This window comes from Myxocyprinus asiaticus, chromosome 34 (assembly GCF_019703515.2).
Source record: "Myxocyprinus asiaticus isolate MX2 ecotype Aquarium Trade chromosome 34, UBuf_Myxa_2, whole genome shotgun sequence".
NCBI classification, from domain to species: Eukaryota; Metazoa; Chordata; class Actinopteri; order Cypriniformes; family Catostomidae; genus Myxocyprinus; species Myxocyprinus asiaticus.
The window spans coordinates 37,852,823-37,880,770 of NC_059377.1; the positions used below are offsets into that span (position 1 = coordinate 37,852,823).

At 37.8% G+C, this 27,948-nt stretch overlaps 2 protein-coding genes across 3 annotated transcripts in view; one reads left to right on the forward strand and one right to left on the reverse strand.

The window, feature by feature from the left end:
* The window catches only part of LOC127425036 (junction plakoglobin-like), a 120,907-nt gene that overhangs the window by 6,392 nt on the left and 86,567 nt on the right, over positions 1–27,948 (reverse strand). The window contains exons 12-15 of one of the 2 annotated variants that reach the window (XM_051670640.1): positions 27,648–27,798; positions 25,041–25,162; positions 21,692–21,734; positions 17,800–18,753 (exon numbers count right to left, since the gene is read on the reverse strand). In XM_051670640.1, coding sequence (XP_051526600.1) covers positions 18,704–18,753; positions 21,692–21,734; positions 25,041–25,162; positions 27,648–27,798 — 366 coding nt within the window. In that variant the 3' untranslated portion in view covers positions 17,800–18,703. Of the gene's footprint in view, positions 1–17,799; positions 18,754–21,691; positions 21,735–25,040; positions 25,163–27,647; positions 27,799–27,948 lie in introns of those variants that run through there. The other variant, XM_051670639.1, reaches the window with a different exon arrangement.
* LOC127425035 (uncharacterized) lies at positions 1,659–17,646 on the forward strand. The gene is made up of 7 exons (XM_051670637.1): positions 1,659–1,968; positions 4,100–4,542; positions 4,732–4,796; positions 13,927–14,968; positions 15,056–15,211; positions 15,312–15,404; positions 17,246–17,646. The coding sequence occupies exons 1-7, from the start codon at positions 1,674–1,676 to the stop codon at positions 17,540–17,542; spliced, it is 2,391 nt and encodes a 796-aa protein (XP_051526597.1). The 5' UTR covers positions 1,659–1,673; the 3' UTR covers positions 17,543–17,646.

Here is a 27,948-nt window from a genome sequence, read left to right on the forward strand (position 1 = left end):
AGGAACAGTTTTTTCCCTCAGGCTATCCATCTCATGAACAGTTAAATTGCCCCATTGAGCAATAACTATGTGCAATACACAGTTTAGTCTTTCTTATATTTATCCAACACTTCCAACCTCTTCTGCCATTTCATTCCTCTGAAAAAAACAAACATTTGCACTGTACATAACAGATTTGTATTTGCACTGTACATAACACATTGTATTAGATTTGCACTACCCATGTGTATGTGTGTATATATGTATGTGTGTGTGTGTGTACGTGTGTGTATAATTCGTTTTATTTTTTATTATTATCTATGTCTTGCTGCTGTTTTTGTATTGTTGTACACTGGAAGCTCCTGTCACAAAGACAAATTCCTTGTATGTGTATGCATACTTGGCAATAAAGCTGATTCTGATTCTGATGTTTAGTCTTGGGGACTAATCACATGGTTGACTATTTTGGGACAAGGTTATATCGCCACCACCTGGCAGCAGGAAGTGTCGCTCTTACAACATACTTTAAAATAGTCCACTTAAATTTACCCAAATTGCTTCAAAATTGTTTAGAATCATGTCAAATGTAATCTGTAATCTAAATGCCCTCTCAGCTGTGGTAATTCATTTTTTTTTTTTTTTTTTTATTAATTCCAGAGTAATATAACACAAAGCATAATGTTATAAACTTACACTCAGTATTTAAAAAAAATTATCATATAAAAGAGTTTGTTAGATTTACGCTGCTAAATAAGGTGGAAACGCGCCAACACAGTCTGTGAAAAAGGTCTATTATTTTCGTTATCAACAACAAAATAATTGAACATTACTTTTAAAAGTAACAATCCCAAACTCTGCAAATTATTAAAAGACTTGCGCCTGCTACAAACTGTCATTTTTAATTAGGTCTACTAAAAATTTTAATATTGTCAATATCAAGACAAAATCAAATAGTACTTGTCGGGGAAATTCAAACAAATATGCTAAAAATGAGCCACAGATGAGGCAGAGGGAAGAAACAAGCCCTATAATTTCACATCCTATTCAAAATTATTCTTATACCCCATTACAGTAGCTCCACGAAACACAAAACGTCAGCCAAAGGAGAGTTTGTCAGCTAAACTAAAGATCCGATCTTCAGGGAATTAGATACACATGTGCAGAACAGGAGGTCTGAAAGTGTCTAGTGTTACAACATAGCCTAATAATTTTTGTTGCACCTGATCTTTTATTTTATTCTTTTGAATTTTATTCAAGGGCCATTTTATTTATTTTTCATCACACATCTATGACCTATAAAAGGTAAATTACTACTAATAAACTTTTTTATCGTTTAAATAACAACTAATTATTGTTTTTGCTTCCAGTAATTGTGTAACTATGTATTAGGCTGTGTGAAAGAGCGAATACTGACTCATAACGACTGTGGAAAGGGGTATGCTTCATAATATTCACAATGAAATCAGAAAGTAGTCACAGAATAGAGAGGTCCACCCTGTTTTACCAAGGTCCCCCCACTTTGAGATTGCTGGCCTCGCCACTGGATTAAATGAATCATGGCTGACAGTGAATTTCTACAGTGGCATTGGTAACAGAAAAAGATTGTGTTTGAATGATGCTGTAATCACGCCATTAGGTGTTTGCATGTCCAAGACGGCATATTCATTAAATTACTGAGCGCGAGACCATTGTAAATGCAGCTCACATCCAATGCAGACGGTGGCGCATATCATTATCGAGCTCAGCAAGATGAACGCAGACAAATAAAGGAGGAACAGAATCGCTCAGTGACATTTTATCAACACACCATGTCTAAACTGCACGGTTTAAGGGGTTTTCTGACAGAGAGGTTAACTTTGGCTGCCCAGGAAATTTTTACGGCGGTTGAAGACCTATTTGCAGACTATAATGATGAGATTTGTCGCTCCAGACATGAGATAGAGCTGCTGAAGAGACGCCTGCAGGAGGCTGGAGTTCAGATTCATTCTGGTTAGTGAATTCACGCACAACCGAAGCGCACACTTATTTATTTATTTTTTTCATGTTTGGATTTTTATATGCACTTTATAACGAAATCTCGATAGTCAGAGTCGTTAATGTATTTACCCTAGCGTATTCAATTAATAGTATATAGTATTCATATTTAATATTAATATTACCTATTGGTTTTATATCAAGTCAATGTAGCTTTATACTGTCACTCGACTAATTCTCATGTTTTATAATGTGGGGTTTTCAAGCCTGTATCTTGGCCCTTTAAACTGAATCATAATATTAGTCGACATGCTATACAGCGTGTTGTTTCCTACTGACAATTTCAGTATTAGATTTAGCACTTAAAGCTTAATAATTATGATAATAATAATAATAATAATAAGTGTAGTAATATTATAACCCTTTCTGAACATACGTATTTAACCTCCTTATTTTTTGGTCATAGTTTTTGTAGACTAATATACCATTAAAGTAAAAAATACCACCATTGTATCGCCAGTGTTCTTAAAGGGATAGTACACCCAAAAATGAAAATACTCTCATCATTTACTCACCCTCATGCCATCCCAGATGTGTATGACTTTCTGTCCTCTGTTGAACACAAAGATTTTTGGAAGAATATTTCAGCTCTGTAGGTCCTCACAATGCGAGTGAATGATGGCCAGAACTTTGAAGCTCCAAAAAGCACAAAGTCAGCATAAAAGTAATCCATAAGACTCTAGTAGTTTAATCCATGTCTTCTGAAGTGATCCAATCGGTTTTAGGTCAGAACAGACCAAAATGTAGGCTGAAGCCCCGTTCACACTGTCAGCGATTTTGTCGCTAGATGTCGCTAGTTTCTGTATTTCTTGTCACTAGTGGGCGTTCCTACTTCTGTCGGTCTAACATTATTGGTTGGCTGCACAACTGGCCATAGCTACAGAAAATCTGATCACAGATGAGCTAGATTGCCAGTAAAACAAACATATCATTCTTATTTGATAAGGAATCATTTGTTTTGCCTCTAATAATGAACATTCTGCAGGGGAGAGTGCTTTTATATAAACTACAGCTGTGCTCAATGCATGCTATCATGCACAAGGCAAACAATCTATTAATGTATGCATTAAACTCACTAACAATGTCGACAATTTCTGGTACATTATCCATTTGATAAAAAATCTGTTTAAAAATGAGCATTCTGGACAGGACATTTTTTTAAACTGCATCAATACTCAACGCATTATATCAACACAAAGATCAGTCTTTCAATGCATCAATCAAACTCACTCAGAATGCTGACAATTTCTGACATGGTTTTCCACGCATCACGGTTTTATTATATCCATGTAAGTTGTTACAGAACAGTAAAATCGATGACAACAACAACTCCTCCGTCTTTCCTGCACTCCTCTCCATTATCTCACAAGAGACAGATGACGTGAGCTTCACTGTCTTTTCTCATTGGCTGTAGCTGCACGATATCGCTGTGCATTTGCATCAAGTTGAGCTTTTCTCAACTTTGTCTCATCGCTTGACATGACCACATCCTGTCGCGAATGGCTGCTGTCGCTCGTGTCGCCGGATGTTGCCAGCTCTCATTGAAAATTAATGGTCTCTTGTCGCTGATAGTGACAGAATTGCTGACAGTGTGAATGGGGCTTAATTTATTTATTTTTTTACTATAAATCTTGACATCTGCAGTCTCCTTGGCGATCATGATTTCAAGCTCAATTACACTTCACGGCGCCATCTAGTGCTCTGCGCATGCGTCAAGCACAAGGTGAAATCAAAGCTTAAAATCATGCAATGGCGAGATGTACATTGGAAAAAGGAGTTACACTGTGGTCTGTTCTCACCCAAAAGTGATTGGATCGCTTAAGAAGACATGGATTAATCACTGGAGTCTTATGGATTACTTCTATGCTGCCTTTATGTGCTTTTTGGAGCTTCAAAGTTTTGGTCACCATTCACTTGCATTGTATGGACCTACAGAGCTGAGATATTCTTCTAAAAATCTTCATGTCTGGGTGAACTATCCATTTATTGCTGATAATTTCTTGCCTCATTCTTCTTCCCCTTATGATATTTGCTGCTTTACGTTCACAACCATCTTTTTAATGTTTCTCTGCTTTAACCCATTAAGAATCACAGCCCTGCTCCTCTGAGGCTTCAGCGCCAAAATGCACCCAGACATTTTCAGAAGAGCAGTGGAGATCTAAATATGACGGGAAGGATACAGAGATGCATATAAAACTAAAGGTCTTTGCAAAGCAGGAAGAGAATAGAGTGCAGATGCCTGTGTGTAATGAGTCTGCATCTTTATCAGCATGTACGGACATTGAAGATGATCAGATGGTCAGCAAAGACATTGCAACCTACATGATGGAAGATTTTACCCTCATTAATCATGCTGCTCAGATTAAGAATGAACCTGAGCCTAATCCTGAAATTGGTAGTGCCTATCAGGCACAGCACATCACAAGATACAGCTGGGATGATACAGAGGACAGTGATGCATCCAGCAGCGGCATCAAAATAGAAGGTAGCCACAATGGCTCCCCTGCTCATGAGTCACAACTGCATGAAGTAAGTCTATCTACTTTGAGTAATTCTTGACAAGCACTCTCTCATCTGAAAGCTTTTCTCAAAGTAAAGTATTATTGTTGTAGTACATCTGTTTCCCACAGTTCGACACCACTTGTAACATCTGTACCATTTTATTTCTAAGACCCCTGTAGCCATAAATGTGAACTGATGGATCTTATTGTTTTACAGCTGCCCAACAGAAATCAAGAGATGTTGACACCGAGTAGGATGGAGCTGTCACAAATAAGAGCGAGGTAGTGTCTGTTCTTTAGTGTTTGTGAAACCCTTCAACTGTGCTGATTTGAATTGTATGTTCTGATTCTGATTTCATAATGACTTTTTCCAGTGGTCAAAGTGTGCTGCTACTAGCTTGTGTAGACAGCACAAATCCTTTGCCTGCCATTGTTGTAGGGGCGGGTAAAAATACTGATTTTCTGATGCATCATGATCTTCATTTGAAAAATTTAAAAACTGAACAAATCCCAAGATCTGTCTTATACTCACTACAATGTAAGTAAGTCACTCGCATACGCGACCTGATTTCAAGCAATGCGACTAAGTGTCCGTGATTATAGCACCTGGCTGGTAATTGCTTTGATTTCACTCACCAGTGATTGAGTAGTTTAGTGGTAAAGAAGTTCAGCACTGAGATCCTTCACTGCGTGTTGAGAGTTAAAGTTTGGTTTGACTCGTTGCATGTAATGTGTTGAAAGACGAGATCCACGCAACCCATTTGTCATTGAATAATGCCTTTTTAAATACTATTTAGGCTGTCTCAATTGCTCAGTCTCTTCATGTAATCCCAGACTGACTCAATGTTCAGTGGGGGGCTTTGTGGGGGCAATGCCATCCCTTGATGAGCACCCTATTCTTCTATTCTAATCTTTTCTATTTGCAAAAGTAATGTTTGGGAGTCTAAAATGTATTTTTCCTATTGACACACTAAAGCTGAAGATATAAATAACCATCTTAAGACAAATGTTTTTGTGAAACATCTAATGTGCCTAAGACTTTTGCAAAGTACTGTGTATATATACACCGATCAGCCACAACATTAAAACTACCTGCCTAATATTGTGTAGGTCCCCCTCGTGCCGCCAAAACTGCACCAACCCGCATCTCAGAATAGTATTCTAAGATGATATTCTTCTCACCACTACAGAGCGGTTATCTGAGTTACCTTAGACTTTGTCAGTTCAAACCAGTCTGGCCATTCTCTGTTGACCTCGCTCATAAACAAGACCATTCTGAGTAAATTCTAGAGACTGTTGTGCATGAAAATTCCAGGAGATCAGCAGTTACAGAAATATTCAAACCAGCCCATCTTGCACCATCAATCATGCCACGGTCCAAATCACTGAGATCACATTTTTTCCCCCGTTCTGATGGTTGATGTGAACATTAACTGAAGCTCCTGACCCGTATATACATTATTTTATGCACTGCACTGCTGCCACACGATTGGCTGATTAGATAATTGCATGGATGATTGTTGGTGCCAGATGGGCTGGTTTGAGTATTTCTGTAACTGCTGATCTCCTGGGATTTTCTCACACAACAGTCTCTAGAATTTACTCAGAATGATGCCAAAAACCAAAAACATCCAGTGAGCGGCAGTTCTGTGGATGGAAATGCCTTGTTAATGAGAGAGGTCAACAGAGAATGGCCAGACTGGTTCGAACTGACAAAGTCTACAGTAACTCAGATAACCGCTCTGTACAATTGTGGTGAGAAGAATATCATCTAAGAATACTATTCTGAGATGCAGGTTTGCACTGTTTTGGCAGCATGAGGGGGACCTACACAATATTAGGCAGGTGGCTGATTGGTGTGTATGTATGTGTTGTATATTATTATTATTATTATTATTATTATTATTTTTTTTTAATATATATATATTTTTTTATATTTCATAATACATTTTCAAATCTTTAAAATATAACAAAACAAAGGCAACCTGTGTAAATACAAAATACAGTTTTTAAAAGATAACTTTTTCGCTTCAATAATTAAAATTATCCTACACCTACATCACCCATGTGAAAAAGTAATTGCCACCTTTAAAAGCAACAACTGCAACCAAACACTTCTGATAACTAGACATCAGACTTTCACGTTACTGTCGCAGAATTTTGGCCCACTCTTCTATGCAGAACTGCTTTAGTTCAGCCACATTGGAGGGTTTTCGTGCACTGAACTGCCCATTTAACGTCCTGCCACAGCATCTCAATGGGGTTCAAGTCAGGACTTTGACTAGGCCACTCCAAAACTTTAATTTTGTTTCTTTCGAGCCTTTCAGAGGTGGACTTTCTCTTATACTTTGGATCATTGTCTTGCTTCATAATCCAGTTGCAGTTGAGCTTCTATTCACGGACTGATGACCAGATGTTCTCCTTCAGGAGGAGTACTGGTAAAGAGCAGAATTCATGTTTCCCTCATTTATTGAAAGTCACCCTTGCCTTAAAGCAGCAAAGCATTACCAGAGCATCACACTAGCACCACCATGCTTGACCGTAGGTATGATGTTCTGTTTTGTGGAATTCTGTGTTTGCTTTACGCCAGATGTAACGAGACCCCTGTCTTCCAGACAGTTCCACTTTCAACTCCTCAGTCCACAGAAATTTTTTCTTAAAAGTTTTTAGGATAATCGAGGTGTGCTTTGGCAAAATTCAGATGAGCCTTAATGTTCTTCTGGATAAGCAGTGGTTTTTGCCTTGCCATCCTTCGATGGATGGCATTTTTGCCCAGTGTCTTTCCTATAGTGGAGTCATGAACAGTGACCATTATTGAGATGAGAGAGGCCTGCAGTTCCTTGTACATTGTCCTTGGCTCTTTTGCGACTTCCTGGATGAGTCATCGCTGTGCTCTAGGAGAAATTTTGGATGGTCACCCACTTCTGGGAAGGTTTGCTACTGTGCCAACTTCGTTTTCTCAATTTGGAGATACTGGCTCTCAGTGTGGTTCATTTGGAGTCCCACAGCCTTTGAAATAGCTTTGTAACCTTTCCCAGACTGATGTATTTCAATCACCTTCTTCCTCATCTCTTCTGGAATTTCTTTCAACCTTGGCATAGTGTCCTACTGGGTAAGACCTTTTAGCCAACTTCATGCTGCTAAAAAAGTTATATTTAAGTGATGATTTGATTGAACAGGGCAGGCAGTAATCAGGCTCGGGTGTGTAGTCCATCTCAAATGTGTTGTATTCTCTTGTCAGCTCTGCAAATAAGAATTTCCATACACAGCCATGGCATAGTTACTCTTGTTTCATGGATTTCTTTAAAGTTTTAAAGTATTATATGTCCCTTATTTCAGTCTCTAAAAGGGCAGTGTAATTTCTAGCATTGGGACTTCTCCTAAAGATGAGAAAAACTGGTGGTTTAATGTCAAGTTAACAATGTGCAATAGACTCATAGAGAACTGTGTAAAAGTACAATGATAAAAATGTTTCATTGGGGTTGTGCTTTTACCACAAAACGTGGTAAAAATGTGTGAAAATAATTTAACAAATAAATCTATGTTTGTTAATTTACTTTTGATATTTTGAGTACCTTAATATTCATTAGTCATAATAACACTTTTTACAATTACATATTAAACATATCTTGAGTAATCTAGACAAGGCCTTAAAGGTATGCACATTTCTCAAATAATGTTTGTTACATTTACTTAAAAGAGTTGGATTAGGTTTATGCAATTTGCGGGAAGCACATTTCTGTGTTGGAGTTTGAGGAACATGTGATTATGGCTGCATTTTGATGCTGTAATTTTAAGGAGTTTGACATCTTTGTGCAGTTTTTCAAATGTTCTCAAGACAGTTTTCGTACATGACTGACCTAACCCACCCTAACCCTTTTCGGTAAAAAAAAAAAAAAAGAAAAAAAAAAAGAGCTTTACTGGTGCCAGGACTAAATTCTTCCCAAGTTACAGAGAAGCCAGTGACAATGAAAAGGTACGAATCAAATTTGTTATGAGCAAATTGACATTAGAATTCTTAAATGTCGCTATATATGTCATAGTGAAGCAAAATGTTTGTTTTATTAGCTGATTTATATAATTACACTTATATTACTTACATAAATTAGCCTTGTTTTGCTTTTAGATTAGATTAGCTAAAAATGGCTAGTCAGTGATTTCCCTCCATGCTTTTCTTTCTGAAAATAATGTACACTTTACAGAATTATTGATTCTGTAAGTAATATACTTTGTTTGAACTTTATTTCAAAAGGATTCAGTCTGTGAGTTATACAGTTCTGAATTAATTTAGTAGAAGTTGCTTTAATTATTAATTATATGCTCGATGCGTTCCTTAATCAGTGTATGGTTGTGTGTACCCATTTTATCTGAAGGTATTAATCATGATATTGAGCTCTAAATGATATAGGTTGTAACTTATTTCTTTCCCAAAAACTTTTGGCAGGGATATCCAGCCCATGGCATTTGCTGACTGACTTAGTTACTGCATGGTTATACTGTAAAGGTATGGTCATCTACCTCTTTTTTTTCTTGGATTATCTGTTAAAATAGTATGAAGAGTTTCTTTAAATTAGTGCTGTCAGTCAATTAAAATTTTTGATTGCGACTAATTGCATAATTTTTAATAGTCAGTCACGTTTAATTGCATAATTTTTTACATTTATTTGTTTTTTGGGGGGGATTTTTCCCCTTTTTCACCCAATGCGCTTTTAAGTCCTCGTGGTCGTGTAGTGATTCGCTTCAATCCAGGTGGTGGAGGATGAATCCCAGCTGCCTCCGCGTCTGAGACCTTCAACCTGTGCATCTTATCACGTGGCTTGTTGAGCGCGTTGCCATGGAGACATAGCATGTGTGGAGGCTTCACACCATCCATCGCGGCATCCATGCTCAACTCACCACACGCCCCACTGAGAACGAACCACATTATAGCGACCACGAGGAGGTTACCCCATGTGACTCTACTCTCCCTAGCAACCGGGCCAGGTTGGTTGCTTAGGAGACCTGGCTGGAGTCACTCAGCACGCCCTGGGATTCGAACTAGCGAACTCCAGGGGTGGTAGACAGCGTCTTTTACCACTGAGCTACCCAGGCCCCCAATTGTATAATATTTAATAGTTAATCGCAATTTTGAAAGTGCTGAAATTTTACTCTATATATACTACTTTTACTGCCAAAATGCATTTCTTTCCTTCCTAGGAAAGAACACAAAACAATATGTAATAATGCTTTATTAACATTTTCCAAACAAACCTTTCTACAGTAAAAAGATATAAATGAACTAAAATAGCACCAATTCAAGTAACAAAGTGGAAAGTCACAGAAGATAATGACAAGATGTCACAGAAGATGACAATTTTGAAAGTCTTTTTTCGAAAATGAATTTCGAAAAATTGGAAGCTACAATTATAATAAAAATAGCATGTCTTCTGTTAAAATTAGATTGTAGAACTAGTAGAGGAACTACAATAAATTTCATCATCTGTCTCAGGCCCAATTATTTTGGCCACTGTGAATTCCTGTTTGAAGAAGCACAATTGTACTATTGATGATTCAATATAGTTTCAGATTTGTTTAAATAGATCTGGGGGCCTGGGTAGCTCAGCGAGTATTGACGCTGACCACCACCCCTGAAGTCGTGAGTTCAAATCCAGGGTGTGCTGAGTGACTCCAGCCAGGTCTCCTAAGCAATCAAATTGGCACGGTTGCTAGGGAGGGTAGAGTCACATGGGGTAACCTCCTCGTGGTCGCGATTAGTGGTTCTCACTCTCAATGGGGCGTGTGGAAAGTTGTGCGAGGATCGTGGAGAGTAGCATGAGCCTCCACATGCGGAGTCTCCGCGGTGTCATGCACAACAAGCCACGTGATAAGATGCATGGATTGAAGCAACTGAGACTTGTCCTCCGCCAACCGGATTTAGGTGAGTAACTGTGCCACCACGAGGACCTACTAAGTAGTGGGAATTGGGCATTCCAAATTGGGAGAAAAGAAATAGATCTGTGAATCAAACCTAATTAGCTCCTCCTTAAAATCCAGTGGACCACTGAAAAGAATGTCCTTGTTGAGCCTGTTGAATATATACTTGATGAGAAGGCTGGAAGAAAATATCAGTATGGTCCTATTTTTCCATCATTGCTACAGATATTAAGCAAGAAGGATATTCTGGAGAAACTTTATTACTCTTTTTAGGCGAGTTGTCAGTCTGTCCTCTCATTGTTTTATGATGAAACCCATTTAAAAGAGAATGAGAGTGTAACAAGGAGGAAGGCGTGGCTGGGCCGGGATGGTGCACAGCTGGCACTGAATCAGCTGATCAGCGGGAGAGCGAGATAAAGGGAAGCCGGAGGCGCCAGTTCGAGAGAGAGAGAGAGAGACGCAAGTGGCCGCGCTGCATGTGGAGTGGAGTTTTGCATTAAAACTTTGTTGACTGTTCAGCCGGTTCCTGCCCCCTCCTTGCCCATCTTTATCCTGTTACAGAGTGTTTGAGTTGCACTGTCTCTTCTTCTCTATGTTGATGACTTTAAAGTTTGTAGTTCACTTGGAACAACACGAAAAAAAAAATCATTGGGAATTGGCAAATCTCTCAACACGTTTCATGCTACTCTGACCAGCATTTACTTGGCTATTCTCTGCAAAGCTATTGTTCCTGCATTGGGGAAGAACAGAAGAGGTACTATATTTAGCATGGTAGCAGATAATTAGGGGCTCATTCCATTGGTGTGTTTGTGGAAAGTTTTTCAGCATTACATATCTGCAGATTCTGCTTGGGGCATGTTGCAGATATCGAGGTACAAGAACTGTCTCGAAAAAGAAGCACTCTACACATGTGGTGAAAGCCCCATCACATTTGCTTTGGTGTGAAAAAGCAGTGTGCTCTGACAGAAAAACTAAAATATTTTCATGTTTTGTCTTGATATCCACCGGATCTCCGTCATGACCTGTTTGAGGGAATTGTGCATCTAGAGTTGGCATTATCTTTCAATGTTTTCATCAAGGAGTATTTTATGCAATCAGAATGAGGCAATCAGAAAATTCCCTTTCAAGTGGTTTGACAAAAAAAAAAAACTGCCCACTGCCAGTTCCACTGAACTTGAACATTCAGAAGAGCATGGGGGGAAATGCTCATGGAAATTGGAGGATGCTACGTTTTCTTCCATTCCTCATTAGTGGAAAGGTACCTGCAGAAGGACCAGCATGGAATTTGCTCATGGATCTCAAGGACATATTCAAACTTGTGGTTTCCCCATGTCACACAGAAGAGACCATTTCTTACCTGGATTCCAACATATCAGACCATAGACATACTGTAGGTTCTTGAATATTTTCCCAAATTAAATGCTCCTTCTAAAACACCATTACCTTAAGCATTATCCAGAGTTGATAAAACATTCCAGACCACACTGCGCTTTGAAACGAAACACTGATTCTTTAAGTGCTTAGTCAGCCAAACCAGCAAATTCTGCAACATTTTACAATCCCTTAGTGTTAAGCATCAGCTTAAAATTGCCTACCATCTTTATGGCACAGACATTTTCAAACCTCCTCTCGACATCATGCTGACTACTGTTCCCTCGGAAGTATTAAAGAGGACATAAAGACAGCAGTCTTAAATAACTATCCAGACGAGATGTTAATTTGGCAAATACAGTGTCCTATTATGGGACAAGTTACTCTATTGCAGGGATGGGCAACTTTGAAGGGGGCGAGGGCCAACATTTCTTCTCCATTCTACCAAGAGGCCAGATTACAAATCCGCACTCTAACAATGTTCACCCCTTTACTCAATTTCCTCATTATTGTGGGTAATCTATGCACAACTAATGCAGTGTTCTTTTAAAGATTTTCTTTACCTATATTAAAATGATTTAACTATATTTATAAAAACTAATATAATTATTTTGTAACTTGCATTTTTACTAAAACATGCCGCAAATTCATGTTCAGTTGACAAGCTCCGTGAGTGTATATCGCAATTTTTAAGAAAATGTATCTCATTTGCATTATCTACATTTGCAACAGACAAACACACAAATAAACAGACAACATTTTCAACCCCACCTCATAAAACAGCTTATAGGTATTAGTTAAAATCTAAATATTATCATCAATAACAATTCTAGATACAAGAACATAACATTTCAGTGCATTAATACAAAACATTTCAGCACCACAACATACACGCATGGACCGAACAGTCCCGTGCGTCAGAGAACATTCTCTCTATTTGCAAGACTCTTCAACAATCAGTCAGGCATCTCAATCGCCTTGAAAGTTTCTCCCTCTTATAACAACTTTTTCATTTTTCACAAGCACGAGCGAAACAGCATTAGATGTCTTGGTTATTCCCGCACTGTCACGGATTTTGTAAAAACTTTTGATGCCTTTTACCCTTTACATCTGTGAGGAGATCAGCTCTGGTGTATGTATCTCTCATACGGTACGCCTCTTTGATCACTTGATCAATGGTGTATTTGCGAATCAAATTGAAATCTTTAATGACAGATTTCTGATCCAGGCAAACAAAAGACATGGGTTCCACCTGCGTACATTAACAATAGCGGGCACTATGTCGCTGACAAGCTGAGGCAAAATTTAGCTCAATTTACCTTATAAATGATGAGCAAGTGTAAGTTGATGCATGCTAGAATCCTAGAGTGATCTCTAGGAACAAGCGACCTCTTCTGGTCAATAGCTGTAATAACAAACTGAATGCAATCTTTACATAATCCCTTTTTCAAAGAAATAAAATCAGTCCGCAGTCTTGTCTGACGGGCCTTATTCAATGATACAGATGGCCACATACGGCCCACGGGCTGCCAGTTGCCCTTTCCTGGTCTATTGGAATGATCTTACCCTATGAATCCACTGGTGGACTACCCGAATTTGTCTAAATAAGACTGATGATCTTTATACATAGCAAATCTGCTTTCATTGTGAAGCGTTTAAATGCATGGTACATCGAGCACATAACAGGTTTTTGACTGGATACCAAAGAGAAGATTCTAGTACTTGACAGATACTTCTCCTCTAACAGCATACAGTGTTGGGATTAAAAAGATGGTAACCCTAAGCATTACATTGTTCTAACACAACAGGTATTCTAATATTCATTGACAAGCTGTTTGGTAACCAGTGGTTCCTCACTTATGATCCTGGGGAGGGACAGCACATTTTGTATGTCTCCCTTATCTAATACAGTCCAATTAATGGAGCTCTCTGCTATTGAGCTAATGATTTAAATCAGGTTTGTAACGCATGCGGGACATCCAAAATCTGTTGTGCTGTTGTTCTCCAAGACCAGAATTGAGAACTACTGCACTAGACCAAGGTTTTGTACTGCCTAGATAATAGATGATTGACTTTAGTGTATATATGCCTGTAGTGCTAACTAACGATTGTATTATTCTTATTATAGGATACCAGTCAAGATGTCTGCCAGGCTACGGGTAATAATGGATGGTAAAATCCGCAAGCTTGTCTTGCCAAGTGGAATCCCTCGAACTGTACCTGAACTGAAATTGCGGATACAGGAAACATTCATGCTTGACAGGGATTTCTGCCTACACTACTTGGACTCTGATTTTGAGGGTCAATTTTTTACTTTGATGGCCACAGATGAAATCAAAGACAATGATACAATCAAAGTTGTTTTCATAGAACCACAGCCTGTAATGACATTGACTCTTCAGGAGTGCTTCAGTTCCATTGGCCAGGAAAGTTACCATTACTCCACTATGCCAAATGAAGACACCAGCTCATCGGGATACCGAGACGCAGTCGGCTTATTCTCACCTGAGAGTACTTCTAGTTCTTCCCTACGTTCCCATCCTTGGCCAACTCAATTTGAGATACCTTCCTTTGCATATGACACAGAGCTCATTCTTAAAGCTGGCAATGAGGCATACACAAAAGATGGAAGCTTTCTCATCAATCCAAGTGTCAAATCTGACATTCTAGAAAAACTTGCTGAAAGCATTTTTGAGTACACCGCATACCCTTCCAGTGCTCAAAGGGAGCAGGTTGTCGAAGCCTTGATTCAAAAGCACCCATGCCTTAGGGAGCCTGGATCCTTTAATGGCTTATATGGATGGAATACCAGACTTAAGTACAAGATGGGCAATTACAGAGCTAAGATCAGGTCCATAGGTTGCCCCGAACTTGATGCGAACAGCATTAAGAGAAAAGCCATAGATGAGAGAACTCCAGCCAAGAACATTAAAAAACCAAAGAAGGCAGAGGTAAATTACCTACCACCACATCCACTTGGTGAAACTGATGAGACCCTGGAAAAGGAGCGTGTGGAGCTACTGTATGAGGTTAAGAAGAGGGACAACAACCAAACTGTCTGTCAGAAAATGCAAAAGACCTTCTCTTACCGCAGAAAAGAGATTATTCTACAAAGCCTTCCTGTGATTGATATTAAAACACGATGGCCTGCTTTGTTTCAGCCCTCACAGGTATGTTTATTCTGTTTTAAAGTGTGATGATTTAATGGAAAGATGTCTTTGCCACATATACCCATTTCTGTTTGGGTTTCATTTTAGATTGAAGAAGAATTTCAAAGGATTACTACAATCCGACTGCAATCAACATTCATGCAGAAATTAGACTTCTACACCCCAAAGCTGCTCAATATGTTCAAAAAAAAGGGTGGTGCTGCAGGAGGGAAAATCAGCAAGGCCATGGATTTGCTCTATACGGTGTGTGATCATTGTATGACAGTATGAAGTAACATTTTTGTATGTTGTATATCAAAGTACAATTTGTAAGTAATATACAACAAATTTGATCTTTTGATAGAGCAACACCATTGATAGAAGGCGGCATGTTGTTATCAGTAGCCTCATCACATACCTTGGCGAGAAAGTGGAAAACCTGATAATGGAGCACAAGGTAAAACTGTGTAGATGTGTTTTCCCTGTGTAAGTGTTGCCAGTGTCTTTTTTTTTATTTTTGTAAATCTCACTACGTTTACCTTTCACTTCCTTTTCCCAAATTCATTATATTAATGTTTAAAGGAATATTCTGGGTTCAATACAAGTTAAGCTCAATCGACAGTATTTGTGGCATAATATTTATTATCACAAACATTAATGTTGACTTGCCCCTCCTTTTCTTTAAAAGAAGCAAAAATCCTTGTTACAGTACAGTGGAAGTGAATGGGGCCAATCTGTAAACATTAAAATACTCTTTCAAAAGTATTGCCACATTTATGCTTTTATAAAATTATAAGCTTCATATTTCTGCCTTTTAAACCCTCCAAAAATTGGCCACATTAACTTCCATTGTAAGTGCCTCACTGTAACCTCCCAGGAGATCAGAAGTAACAGAAATACTCAAACCAGCCTGTCTGGCACCAACAATCATGCCACGGTCGAAATCACCGAGATCACATTATTTTCTCCATTCTGATGATTGATGTGAACATTAACTGAAGCTCCTGACCCGTATCTGCATGATTTTATGCATTGCACTGCTGCCACACAATTGGCTGATTAGATAATCCCATGAATAAGCAGGTGTAAAGGTGTTCCTAATAAAGTGCTCCGTGAGTGTATATCGCAACATCAAATCACAACACTTGATCTCAATACTTACAAAACTAAATATCGTCATAAAATGGAAAGGTCTGTGATGATTCCCAGCCCTAGTGGTCTTAAAGTAGGACTACTTTACTGGGCGTGTGGATTATATACACTGCCTTGCCAAAAAAAAAAAGAAGTCGCCGTTTGGATTTAAATAAGCAGATACTTTAGAGCCTATGATTGGATCATTATTGCAGTGATTAAAATGTTTCAGCTGGCAACAATTCTTTTAACCTTAACTGATGCAGTGTGTAGCTTCTCATTTCTTAAACAATCATGTCGGAAGACGTATCCCGTGGTCGTGGAAAAGATGTTACTGTGTTTCAGAAGGGGCAACTTAGTGGTATGCATCAAAAAGGTCATGTGGTCTGATGAGTCCAGATTTACCCTATTCCAAAGCGATGGGCACATCAGGGTAAGAATGGAAGCACATGAAGCGATGCACCCGTCATGCATAGTGCCCACTGTACAAGCCTCTGGAGGCCGTGTTATGATCTGGGGTTGCTTCAATTGGTCAGGTCTAGGCTCAGCAATGTTATGCGGCAGTAAAATGAAGTCAGCTGACTACCTGAATGTACTGAATGACCAGGTTATCCCATCAATGGATTTTTTCTTCCCTGATGGCACGGGCATATTCCAGGACGACAATGCCAAGATTCATCGGGCTCAAATTGTGAAAGAGTGGTTCAGAGAGCATGAGGAATCATTTTCACATATGAATTGGCCACCACAGAGTCCTGACCTTAACCCCATTGAAAGTCTCTGGGATGTGCTGGAGAAGACTTTACTGAGTGGTTCGACTCTCCCATCATCAAGTCAAGATCTCGGCCAAAAATTAGTCAACTCTGGATGGAAATAAATGTTGTGACGTTGCATAAGGTTGTCGAAATAATGCCACGGCGAATGTGCGCCGTAATCAAAGCTAAAGGCGGTCCAACTAAATATTAGCATATGCAACTTTTTTTTTTTGGCCAGGCAGTGTATAACCCAGTAATGTCATGGATGAAGAATATTTCAATACATACCTCAATTTCATGCAACAGCTTTTGTAAGCAGGCTAGGAGTGCTATGGAAACTTCTTTGTTGATATCTTTGTTGAAAACTATTACATTTTGTGTTGGATCTTCTTACACTGTTTTGACTCCACAGGATCTGTATGATGATGACCTCACTTCCCTGATCCTCAAGATTTTTGTCATCAGCAGAGTCACTGATGACAACAGTCCCACAGTGGGGATAGTCTTTGAAGGATCAGAGGTGCTTACTGGTGTTTCCGATGTACCCCAAGCATGTGCTTTCCTAATGGGACTCATTTATGCTTTAAACCTGAGCTACCCTAAAGAACTTAAATATACCTTTGAAGTTTTTCAGAAGGTCTTTTTGGAGCTGGATGCAGGGAATCTGTCTTCCAAGGTGCACACTTTAAAGAGCAAATTACTTGCTTAAAAGGCATTGGTTTTCTTGCATACGTGCCTCCATTCTATTTTTACAATTCAGATTTTTCACAGACTTTAAATGTGTACAAGTAGAAGGTAGTTCATTTCAATGTGGTCTAACTGAATTCTCAGAATGCTAATATGCTGTATGATATTCATGTCTCTGGTCTTAACTTTCACTTAAGACAAATTTGAAATTTGTGGGTTTATCCCTTATTCTATTTTTCACTGATGCCAAATCATTGAATGTGATAAATGTGCTTAGTGAACACAGAATATAGTGGACTGCAAAAAAAAAAAAAAAAAAAAAAATTACTGTTTCCGACTCGAGTTTACTGTGTAAAATATCATGTCCTCCTGTAGTACCTGTATTACTGTTTCTTTGTAGTCCCATTAATGACAGGTGGGCATATGGGTTTTAGTTTGCCATTTAAGCCCAGAAACATGGCTTTTTTTGTTTTTGTTTTTCTTTAAAAACTGCAAAAATTAAATAAGAAATTGAGTAGGACTCTCAATAGTAAATGTATCTAAATGCTCAAAATTGCTGCTGATGTAATATTGTAATTTAATTTAATGTTGTTCTAACATTGTACAATACATACAAGTACTCCTTTTCAGTTTTAGGTTTACTGTTTTAAATAGATCAAGACCAATCTTCATGTTGATGTACAGTAAGTACAAAGTTTGATACCAGGCCTGTTTTTTTTTCTTCTTTTTTTCTACTCTATACTTGTGACAGGTATGCATTTTAGTTTGGCATATTAGCCCAAGAAGGTGCTTTTTCCTTAAAAAAAAAAAAAAAATAAAAAAAAAAATTCTGATTACAGGCCTCTGAATTGAATGCTGGTGTAATGTCGCAATAAAATGTTTTACACTGTAAAATGATTAAATGTCTTCATTTTTTTTCTTCTTTGTTTTGAGACACTTGCTTACAGTTTCATGTGTCTTTTATAGAAATATAATATAAAATTTAATCTGGTGAATTCACTAAACTGTTTTTGCACATGGTATTTCAGAACAAAAATCTGCATCTTATTCACTAACAACCCACCATCTAGTTTAAGAAGGCGCCATGAGCGCTGAAATAATGCTGCATCTTGAGTATTTCAGTTCCTTTCTGTTTGAGACTAACAGGAACTCTGTCAGGAGACACTTCGTCAAGTTCCCTGCATCATGTTTGCCAGGGAGTGATTCTGCCTGATGTGTTTAAATCAAGTGTCCCTGGAGAAACAGAAAAAACGACACCTAGATTCAGCGGGACCGGACGGGACACCAAGGCCAGAATGCCATGCTGTACTTTTGTTTAAAAGTCTAATACCACATAATGTTTATCAGGACTGGGTAGGTTCTGTCAACTTTGATGGGTCTAGTGGGAAAAATGCACTACCTAACAACCTGCGGCAAACAATATCAGAAATGGTTCGCCGGAAATTCCATAACCTTACACCCCGTATCTAGAAGATAAGAGATCGGCTTAACGAACTTCTCTGTACCAAACGACTGACTTTACCCCTTTTTTTTTTTTTAAAGCCATTGCTCTGTGGCAAAGATGGTGCTGTAGTTTCTGATGTAATTGCTGAAAAAGTCACTTAGTTCATTTTTGTAAAGTAATTCTCATTTACTTAAAAAATTTGTAAGCACCGTTCCATCTTGTGTCTTATTGAATTTTTGATGTGCTTTAAATTATGAGAATATGATCTATAAAATTTTCATCATAAGACAGAATTATCAGATATCTTGTTTTTTTATAATGCACAGTTAAAACGTACATTATATTTACATCTTCCACATGGGCAGTCGCCGGTTTAGTGCTGAATTTTTACTCCCTAGTATCCTTATGTTTAGGGGTAAGTTTAAGGATGAGCTTTAGGGGTAGGGACAATGAGGTTAGGGCTGGGGATGGGTGTAGGGTGGGCTTTAGGCCAGTCAGGTAGTGGAGATTAGAATCTGGCGGACAGTCGGATTTTGGCGCAACACCGGCTGTCACGAGATGGGTGCTGAATATGTCAAGGGGTTGCACCCGGTCTCTCTTGACTCTAGGGACAAAAATATGAGGGATGATGAAAACATAAAATTTACTTGGTTTCCTAAAAAAAAAAAAACATAATTTGTGGGATTTCGATCTAGAGACCTTTGGAAATCATTAGCTGTTTTCATACCACCGTACTCACAAATAGCTTTTATCTATATCTTTGTTTCTTAATTTTGTTCTTCATTTTGTTATTTGATCAGTTATTTTGTTCTATTTTTTCTTGTTATATTTTTGATGTTACAGTCTATGGAATAAGTGTTAATTATTTTCTGAAATGATTTTTAGAAACTGTCTCTCCTGCGCCACCTGACCATGAGTGATACAGCATGAAATTGCAGGATATGTTTCCCTTTTTTACAAGTTTTTAAGGCCACATCTTTATGCATTCACACATTGCAATTGTTACATTGTTAAAGGTGCACTCAGTAATTTATTCCTCATATAAAAAGTTCAACTTCAACAGAAATGAATTGTAATTTTGAAACATACATAAAAAATAAAAAAATCATGACTATTTACATGAGATGAAGACTCCAGTCATATTAGTAACCTTATAAAAGTACTTTTATTCTACATGGAGGGGGTCCGCACATAGGGGCTGCCATGTTAGGATCACATGACTAGCAGAATACTACTAGCTTTATCTCAGTAACTGCCATGTTATTGGACACTTTCACTCAGTTACTGAGTGAAAGTTACTGAGAGCACCTTTAAAATAGCACCGATAACCAAAAACTCAAAATTGGAATATCGCAAAAACACTTTGCAAAAAAAAATCAGTGTTTCCATCCCAAGTGTTAAAGAGAACAAAACTGTTGCTTCTTTGCAGGAAATGGCCACAAAATAGAAATGAAAATGGAATTGAAAAGACACTGACTCTTTTATTAAATGTAATGGATTACTTGGTTTAGAGCATATGGATAAAACTCTCTGAGCGGTAATAGTAGCCAATCATTTTGATAAACTGTGTCCAGCATTTTAGAATAACCAAAACAACATTTAAGATGCTATGCGATGATACTGAAGATATTCTCTGAGCGAACTGAGTGAGGCAAAGTCACATGACTTTTTTAAATCTATATTACTATATAAATTCTATAAGAATATATTTGGTCAATGTGTTTCTGTCGTAGTTTACGCAATTCTCTTTTTATCGAATAAAAAATTATCTACCTTAAGCAAGCATGTACTGTATATATTTTTATAAGCATTTTTTGCATCTTGGTTATCCCAAAATTTGCATAAAAATATGTGGATGAAAACCCAAAGGAATATTCTGTGTTAAATGCAAGATCGATTGAAAAACAAACATACACATGCATTGACAGTTATACTCTTACAATGGAATCATTGTACGTTTGCTTTCCCCATAGACTTCTACTGTTAGAGCTATTTTGCCAACGCATTTTAATTTTTTTATTTTTTACAAACTAAGGGAGATGGTTCAGATATTTTTACATTTATGCATATGCTTTTATCCAAAGCAACTTACACTGCCCTTATTACAGGGACAATCCCCCTGGAGCAACCTGGAGTTAAGTGCCTTGCTCAAGGACACAATGGTGGTGGCTGTGGGGATTGAACCAACAACCTTCTGATTACCAGTTATGTGCTTTAGCCCACTATGCCACCACCACAACAATTATTGCATAAACTGAGCATGCAGGTTAAACCGGCCTTACTGTGTTGTTTTTTTTATGCTGGTTCTCTGTGTAATTATTTGTGTGCATGTACACAGATTGGATAAACAGATATGGGTGAATGCTGTTGGCAACATGGCAACGTGTGTTGACAGACATCATGGTGACATTGGCCCATTGATGACTCAATGATCGCCCTCTGATGAACAGCATTCTGTCACCCCGGGGAATGGACGACAAGTATGCAATCAAACCGCTGTAACTTCCATCACCCCCTCTCTTTATCTTTCTGTCTTTGATCACTCTCTTACACACATACAGGCGCAATAACTCATTTATCATTTTATTTTAATGCTTTAATCTCTAATGCAGAGAGATGTGCTGGAATAAACAGGCAATATGCCGCTGTGTTGCATATTATAGCAGAAGGATAGTCCTTGTTTCCAACAGGGTGAGAAAATATGGGGATGTTGTGCTGTCAACTCACCATCAGGCATGTATCCAGGGTCGAGTGGAATGGCGGTGTGTGCCTGAAAGAATGTGAATGAAAAGCATTGTATTTGAAACTTCTCTCACAAAGAACAGACATATGAAATAGTCAAGAGATAGTGTGAAGTATAGTGTCAAGGAGGACACAGCAAAAATCGCTTTCTTGATCAGTATTTTTTCTTTTATTCCAGTAAAAATATCTAAATATTCTTAAAACAAGATACATGTTGTTGAGAGGCAAAATTGCATAAGATACTACAACTAGTTTTCAGAGAATACTGTATATCTTGAATCAAGCTTATTTTTCTTAGCCCATTGGCAAATAGTGTTTTTTTTATTTTTTAAGCATAAACCTCACAAAATTGTGTAGATTTATGCATCAAACAAGAAACTTGAATTAAAACAGCAATATTTTAATAGTACCACAGAGCCACAATGTGAATGCTTTTCGAAGAAATCAACCTACTGTATAAATGGCTTATAATTTCTGTGCTAGTTTTGTCACATATTAAATAAATAAGTTAAGATCAATCGACAGCATTTGTGGCATAATGTTGATTACCACAAAAAATAAACTTCCTTTAAAAAAGAAAAATTGAGGTTACAGTGAAGCACTTACTATGGAAGTGAATGGGGCCAGGTTTAAACCTTTAACCCTAACCTCTAAGGGTGTTTGTAAAGATTTTCTGTTTCAGTTGTATACCCAAAATTAAAGGCTTATAACTCGACAAAAAACAAAAACAAAACACATGGAGGGTCAAGTGTTTGGTATCATTGTAAAGAAAACTTTTTATGATATAGATTATAATATATTCTGAGACTCTCAGCCTAAGAATCTGCTGAAAAAAAAAAAAAAAAAAAAAAAAAACACACACTCTTAAAAAAAAATTTGAGCCAAAAATGTATTTTTTTGATTTGACATTACATGTCTCTGGGTGTAATAAGTTGGCTCCGAAAAACTGCTTTTGTTTTGTTCCCAATCATGTCAAATGTAAATTTTGTGTTGATATGGCAAAGCAATCAAAAGTTATAGCATAACAAAAATTATTTATCCTAGTGTCCAAAAATGTCTCCAAACAAATAATGCAGAAATCTTTATAAATTATATTTTACAGGATGAGTGCCTTCTGACTCAATAAGTCTGCGTCACTGAGTCTGTGTCATTTACTTGGCGCCATCTCCTGGTGGCCATATGTAACATTGTGCTTCATGTGGATTATCTAATGATCTATGCATTCGATAACCTTGTGTGTGGTCTCATTTGAAAGATAATCACCTTCTCTAAATTGTTATTTGATATTTTATGTTCTGTTTATTTTTAGTCAAGATATAAGTGAAAACGTGGCATATAAGCAACACATGTTCACATGAAACGTAAATGTCAAAGACATATACTTAGCTATTACTCACTATATTTTTGTCTGTGAGTAAAACCATATGCTGGTTGTAGGTGTTTACTGATTGCAATAATTTGTACAGTGCAATTCTTTTTTTTTTTTTCTCTCTTTTTTTTAAATGATCAAAACAGAACACTTCTGATTTGTCTGTAAATTTCAAAGCATTTGTTCGGTTTTGATCCTAATGCCTACATGCACTGGAAAATAGACCTTCTAAGCTTTCAAACTACACCTATTTTGTGTCGGTCAAGACTGTAGTTATTAATATTTTGACAATTTGTTTTTCTCATGGGTCCGCCGGTGGGTTAAAGGCAGAAATGTGAAGCTTATCATCTAAGAAAAACACTTAGATTAATTCTTGTATTAATACTAGTGTATTATTTGAGCAGTACGGTTTACATAGTCATTTTTATGGTCGATTCAGGGTTTACAGCTTTATGTCGTTATGGCAACAAAGTTTTAAAATTTGATATAAGATCTAGCTTTACACAAAAAAAAGTTAGTACTTTTATCACACTAAAAACATGTTAACACACACACACACACATATATATATATATATATATATATATATATATATATATATATATATATATATATATATATATATATATATATATATATATATATATACACACAGTTGTGCTCAAAAGTTTGCATACCCTGGCAGAAATTGTGAAATTTTAGCATTGATTTTGAAAATATGACTGATCATGCAAACAACCACACCATCTTTTTCCAGAGCAGCCTGTATTTCTCCTGAGGTTACCTGCGGGTTTTTCTTTGTATCCTGAACAATTCTTCTGACAGTTGTGGCTGAAATCTTTCTTGGTCTACCTGACCTTGGCTTGGTATCAAGAGATCCCCGAATTTTCCACTTCTTAATGAGTGATTGAACAGTACTGACTGGCATTTTCAAGGCTTTGGATATCTTTTTATATTCTTTTCCATCTTTATAAAGTTCCATTACCTTGTTACGCAGGTCTTTTGACAGTTCTTTTCTGCTTCCCATGGCTCAGTATCTAGCCTGCTCAGTGCATCCACGTGAGAGCTAACAAACTCATTGACTCATTGACTATTTATACACAGACACTAATTGCAATTTAAAAAGCCACAGGTGTGGGAAATTAACCTTTAATTGCCATTTAAACCTGTGTGTGTCACTTTGTGTGTATCTAACAAGGCCAAACATTCAAGGGTATGTAAACTTTTGATCAGGGCCATTTGGGTGATTTCTGTTATCATTATGATTTAAAAACGAGACAAACAACTATGTGATAATAAATGGCTTCATATGATCACTATCCTTAAATAAAAGACAGTTTTTTTGCATAATCAGTCATATTTTCAAAATCAATGCCCAAATTTCACAATTTCTGTCAGGGTATACAAACTTCTGAGCACAACTGTATATATATATATATATATAAATGCACAGCTATAAAGTAGTTCCATGTTTGTCGAATGCATTACAGTTGCATATCACTTTGTCATATTCTTTTCAGACACTTTCTAAGCAAAATACTTGATTAGTGGAGTAAGGAAGTAGGTCTACACCCAAGAGCATAAAAAATAACCATGGTATAAGCAGAGTAATTGGCTCTGGACCGTGAATTATTGAAAATGAATGCACACTAGGCTTCGTGTCATGGCTGCATTACCACCTCGGGTGTGCTTTAATTTTCCATACTTCAGCAGTCCGTCATCAATTATTTCTTACATAATATAATTATTTAATTGAAATGACTTATAATTGACACAACATTCATTATTCTATGTAATCACATTAATGTGATCTCTGAAGTGTGTAATGTTTTCTATGTTAAAATACTTCCTCAAATCCCAGCTTAAAATGTATAGACAACTATAAGTAAGCCATTCGTAGGTGGATTTCCTCAAAATAACACACTTCAGCTTTAATGATTCCTGAAGATAGATCAAGATATTCACCATTTCCCAGGCTGCAGGGTCATGTTTGAAGAGGGAGTGGGTCAGCTCCACCGATACACGTTTTCTGTAGTCTGAACTCTTGTCCTCAGAGATGCGGAAGAGCACAGCCGCAGCATAAGTGGCTGAGGAAAAGATGATGTGTTAAAAAACCATTTTCACCACACTGTTCATCACAAGAGCCTCCCCTTACTCACAGGACAATTGGCAGTGGTTTAGAAGTGTGATGCTAAATCAAGCAGAAGATTTGCACTTTGTTTAGTTTCTAAAACAACATCTATGTACAGTAAATTGTGTTAACAATAATATGTTTGATAATGTATAGAGGAATATAGAACATATAAAAATAGTATGTATGGCAGACATCTCATAACAGTATTGCCAGCATATGCCAGCAAATGTTGCACAGGAATGGAATGAAAACCCCCTTTTTTTTTTAAATACAATCAATACATCATAAACATTAAGGGAGGCTGACCCATTAGGGGATCTAGTTACATGTTAAATATTATCCTGACAGGGTTTTAAGTTAGTTTGCATATGAAGTTTTGCAAAGAGTCTCTAAAGCTTTGTTCACACTGCAGGGAATATCACATTTTTTCTCATATTCCATTTTTTAGACTGACTGTTCAAACTACAAGTTATATGTGGCCAGATCTGATTTTTTTCTGTTTAGACTACAGTCGCTTTTAATAGCACGTCCACATTAGTTGTCATAGTTATCACAGACAATGGCTTAAAAAACGGGAGAGGTGGCATTTGCAATGTTTGTTGCTGCTAGGGTTGACAACTGTCCAATTTTTGCCGGGACGTCCCATACTTTGACCAAAATTACGACGACCCATAACGGATACCTATTGTCCTGTATTTTAGCGGGCAACAAATCATCCCATATTGAAGGCTTTGTGTCCAGTCTTGTAGTATGCTAAAAGGATCGGATGTAGAGATGCATGAAGGGGACCCCCGTCCTGTATTAAAATGCTCAAGCGTCCCATATTCGCGTTGAGACATTCAATAAATTATCACGTTCTGGTGGCTCGCAACTGATATTGGTTACTGCACCTTTGTGCATCTCTTTAGGTGTGTAAAGCCAAAGTCTGTATTATTTTAAAAGAGGTTATCACTGCTTTGGCGGACTTGTAACATATACTGTATATGACATATACACTCATTGAGCACTTTATTAGGAACACTTGTACACCTGCTTATTCATGTGATTATCTAATCAGCCAATCGCGTGGCAGCAGTGCAATGCATAAAATAATGCAGATACAGGTCAGGAGCTTCAGTTATTGTTCACATCAACCATCAGAATGGGGACAAAATGTGATCTCAGTGATTTTTCGACTGTGGCATGATTGCTAGTGCCAGTCTGGTTTGAGTATTTCTTTTTTTTTCTTTTTTCTTTCTCCCAATTTGGAATGCCTAATTCCCAATGTGCTCTAAGTCCTCATGGTGGCGTAGTGACTCGCCTCAATCTGGGTGGTGGAGGACAAATCTGAGCTGCCTCCGCGTCTGAGACCGTCAACCCATGCATCTTATCATGTGGCTTGTTGAGCGTGTTACCATGGAGATATAGCGCGTGTGGAGGCTTCACGCCATCCACCGCGGCATCCACGCACAACTCACCACGCGCCCCACCAAGAGCGAACCATATTATAGCGATCACGAGGAGGTTACCCCATGTGACTCTACCCTCCCTAGAAACCAGGCCAATTTGGTTGCTTAGGAGACCCTGCTGGATCCTCAGCACGCCCTGGAATTCAAACTAGCGAACTCCAGGGGTGGTAGCCAGCATCTTTGCCACTGAGCTACCCAGGCCCCCCGTGGTTTGAGTATTTCTGTAACTTCTGATCTCCTGGGATTTTCATGCACAACAGCCTCTAGAGTTTAAAGGGCGGTCACACTCGGCTTTGAGCACACACATTTTTTTCAGAAAACACAACTAACCAGAATATGATGTCACACGGGAGGGCTTCTGGTAAATAATACATCACAAATAAAAACTAATATTATATTAAAAATGTTAAAATATATTTTCTACTCACTTTCCTGCAACAATAAAACTCACAGCTTTGATATATGTATCCTTTAAATTGAGCCAAGGGGTCAGGTTGTGACATTTCAATCTTCTATTGGTCACGGATCCTCTCATTGTACGAAGAGTTCAGAGTTCACCAAGCTTGAACTTTGGTACGCAGCGTAGAATGAAATTTATTCGCACCATTCGGATGCGTTCGAATGGGAGTGAATGGAGCGCGAAGTGTAGTGTGACCGCCCCTTTACTCAGAATGGTGCCAAAAACAAAAAACATCCAGTTAGCGGCAGTTTTGCAGACAAAGAATTGAGGCTGTTATGAGAGCAAAGGGAGGCCCTACCCAGTATTAGTATAGTGTTCCTAATAAAGTGCTCAGTGAGTGTATATCATAGATGTTTATAAATAACTTGTCCATGCATTTGTCTGTCCGTCTGTCTGTCTGTTAATCTATCAATCTGTTCATCCATCTCACCACCAAAGATACTCACACACCCAGTAATATGTTATATTGAATGTGTGTAGGTGTTATTATGTATAAAAGCACAAATGTGTTCTTGTTGAATGTCACTCACCGATCCCCTCATTGGGTGAGTGTAGGAGCTCCATGAGAGGTGCAGAGGCGCCCTCTGCGTCAATCATCTCAGCAGACTGCTTATCCAGAGCCAGCTCACACAAAACACCTGCAGATACACGCTTTATATTCTCCACATATGAGTACAGAAGCTAGCAGAAAAGAGAGAAGAAAAGAGACAAAATGAGAGAGGATAAATGTAAAGATAAATTTACTTGAGGAGCAATTTTTTAAGTTACACTGGAGTCCAAAAGTCTGAGCACACACTGAAAATCTGGGATTCAAAAACTTTTATTTTATTT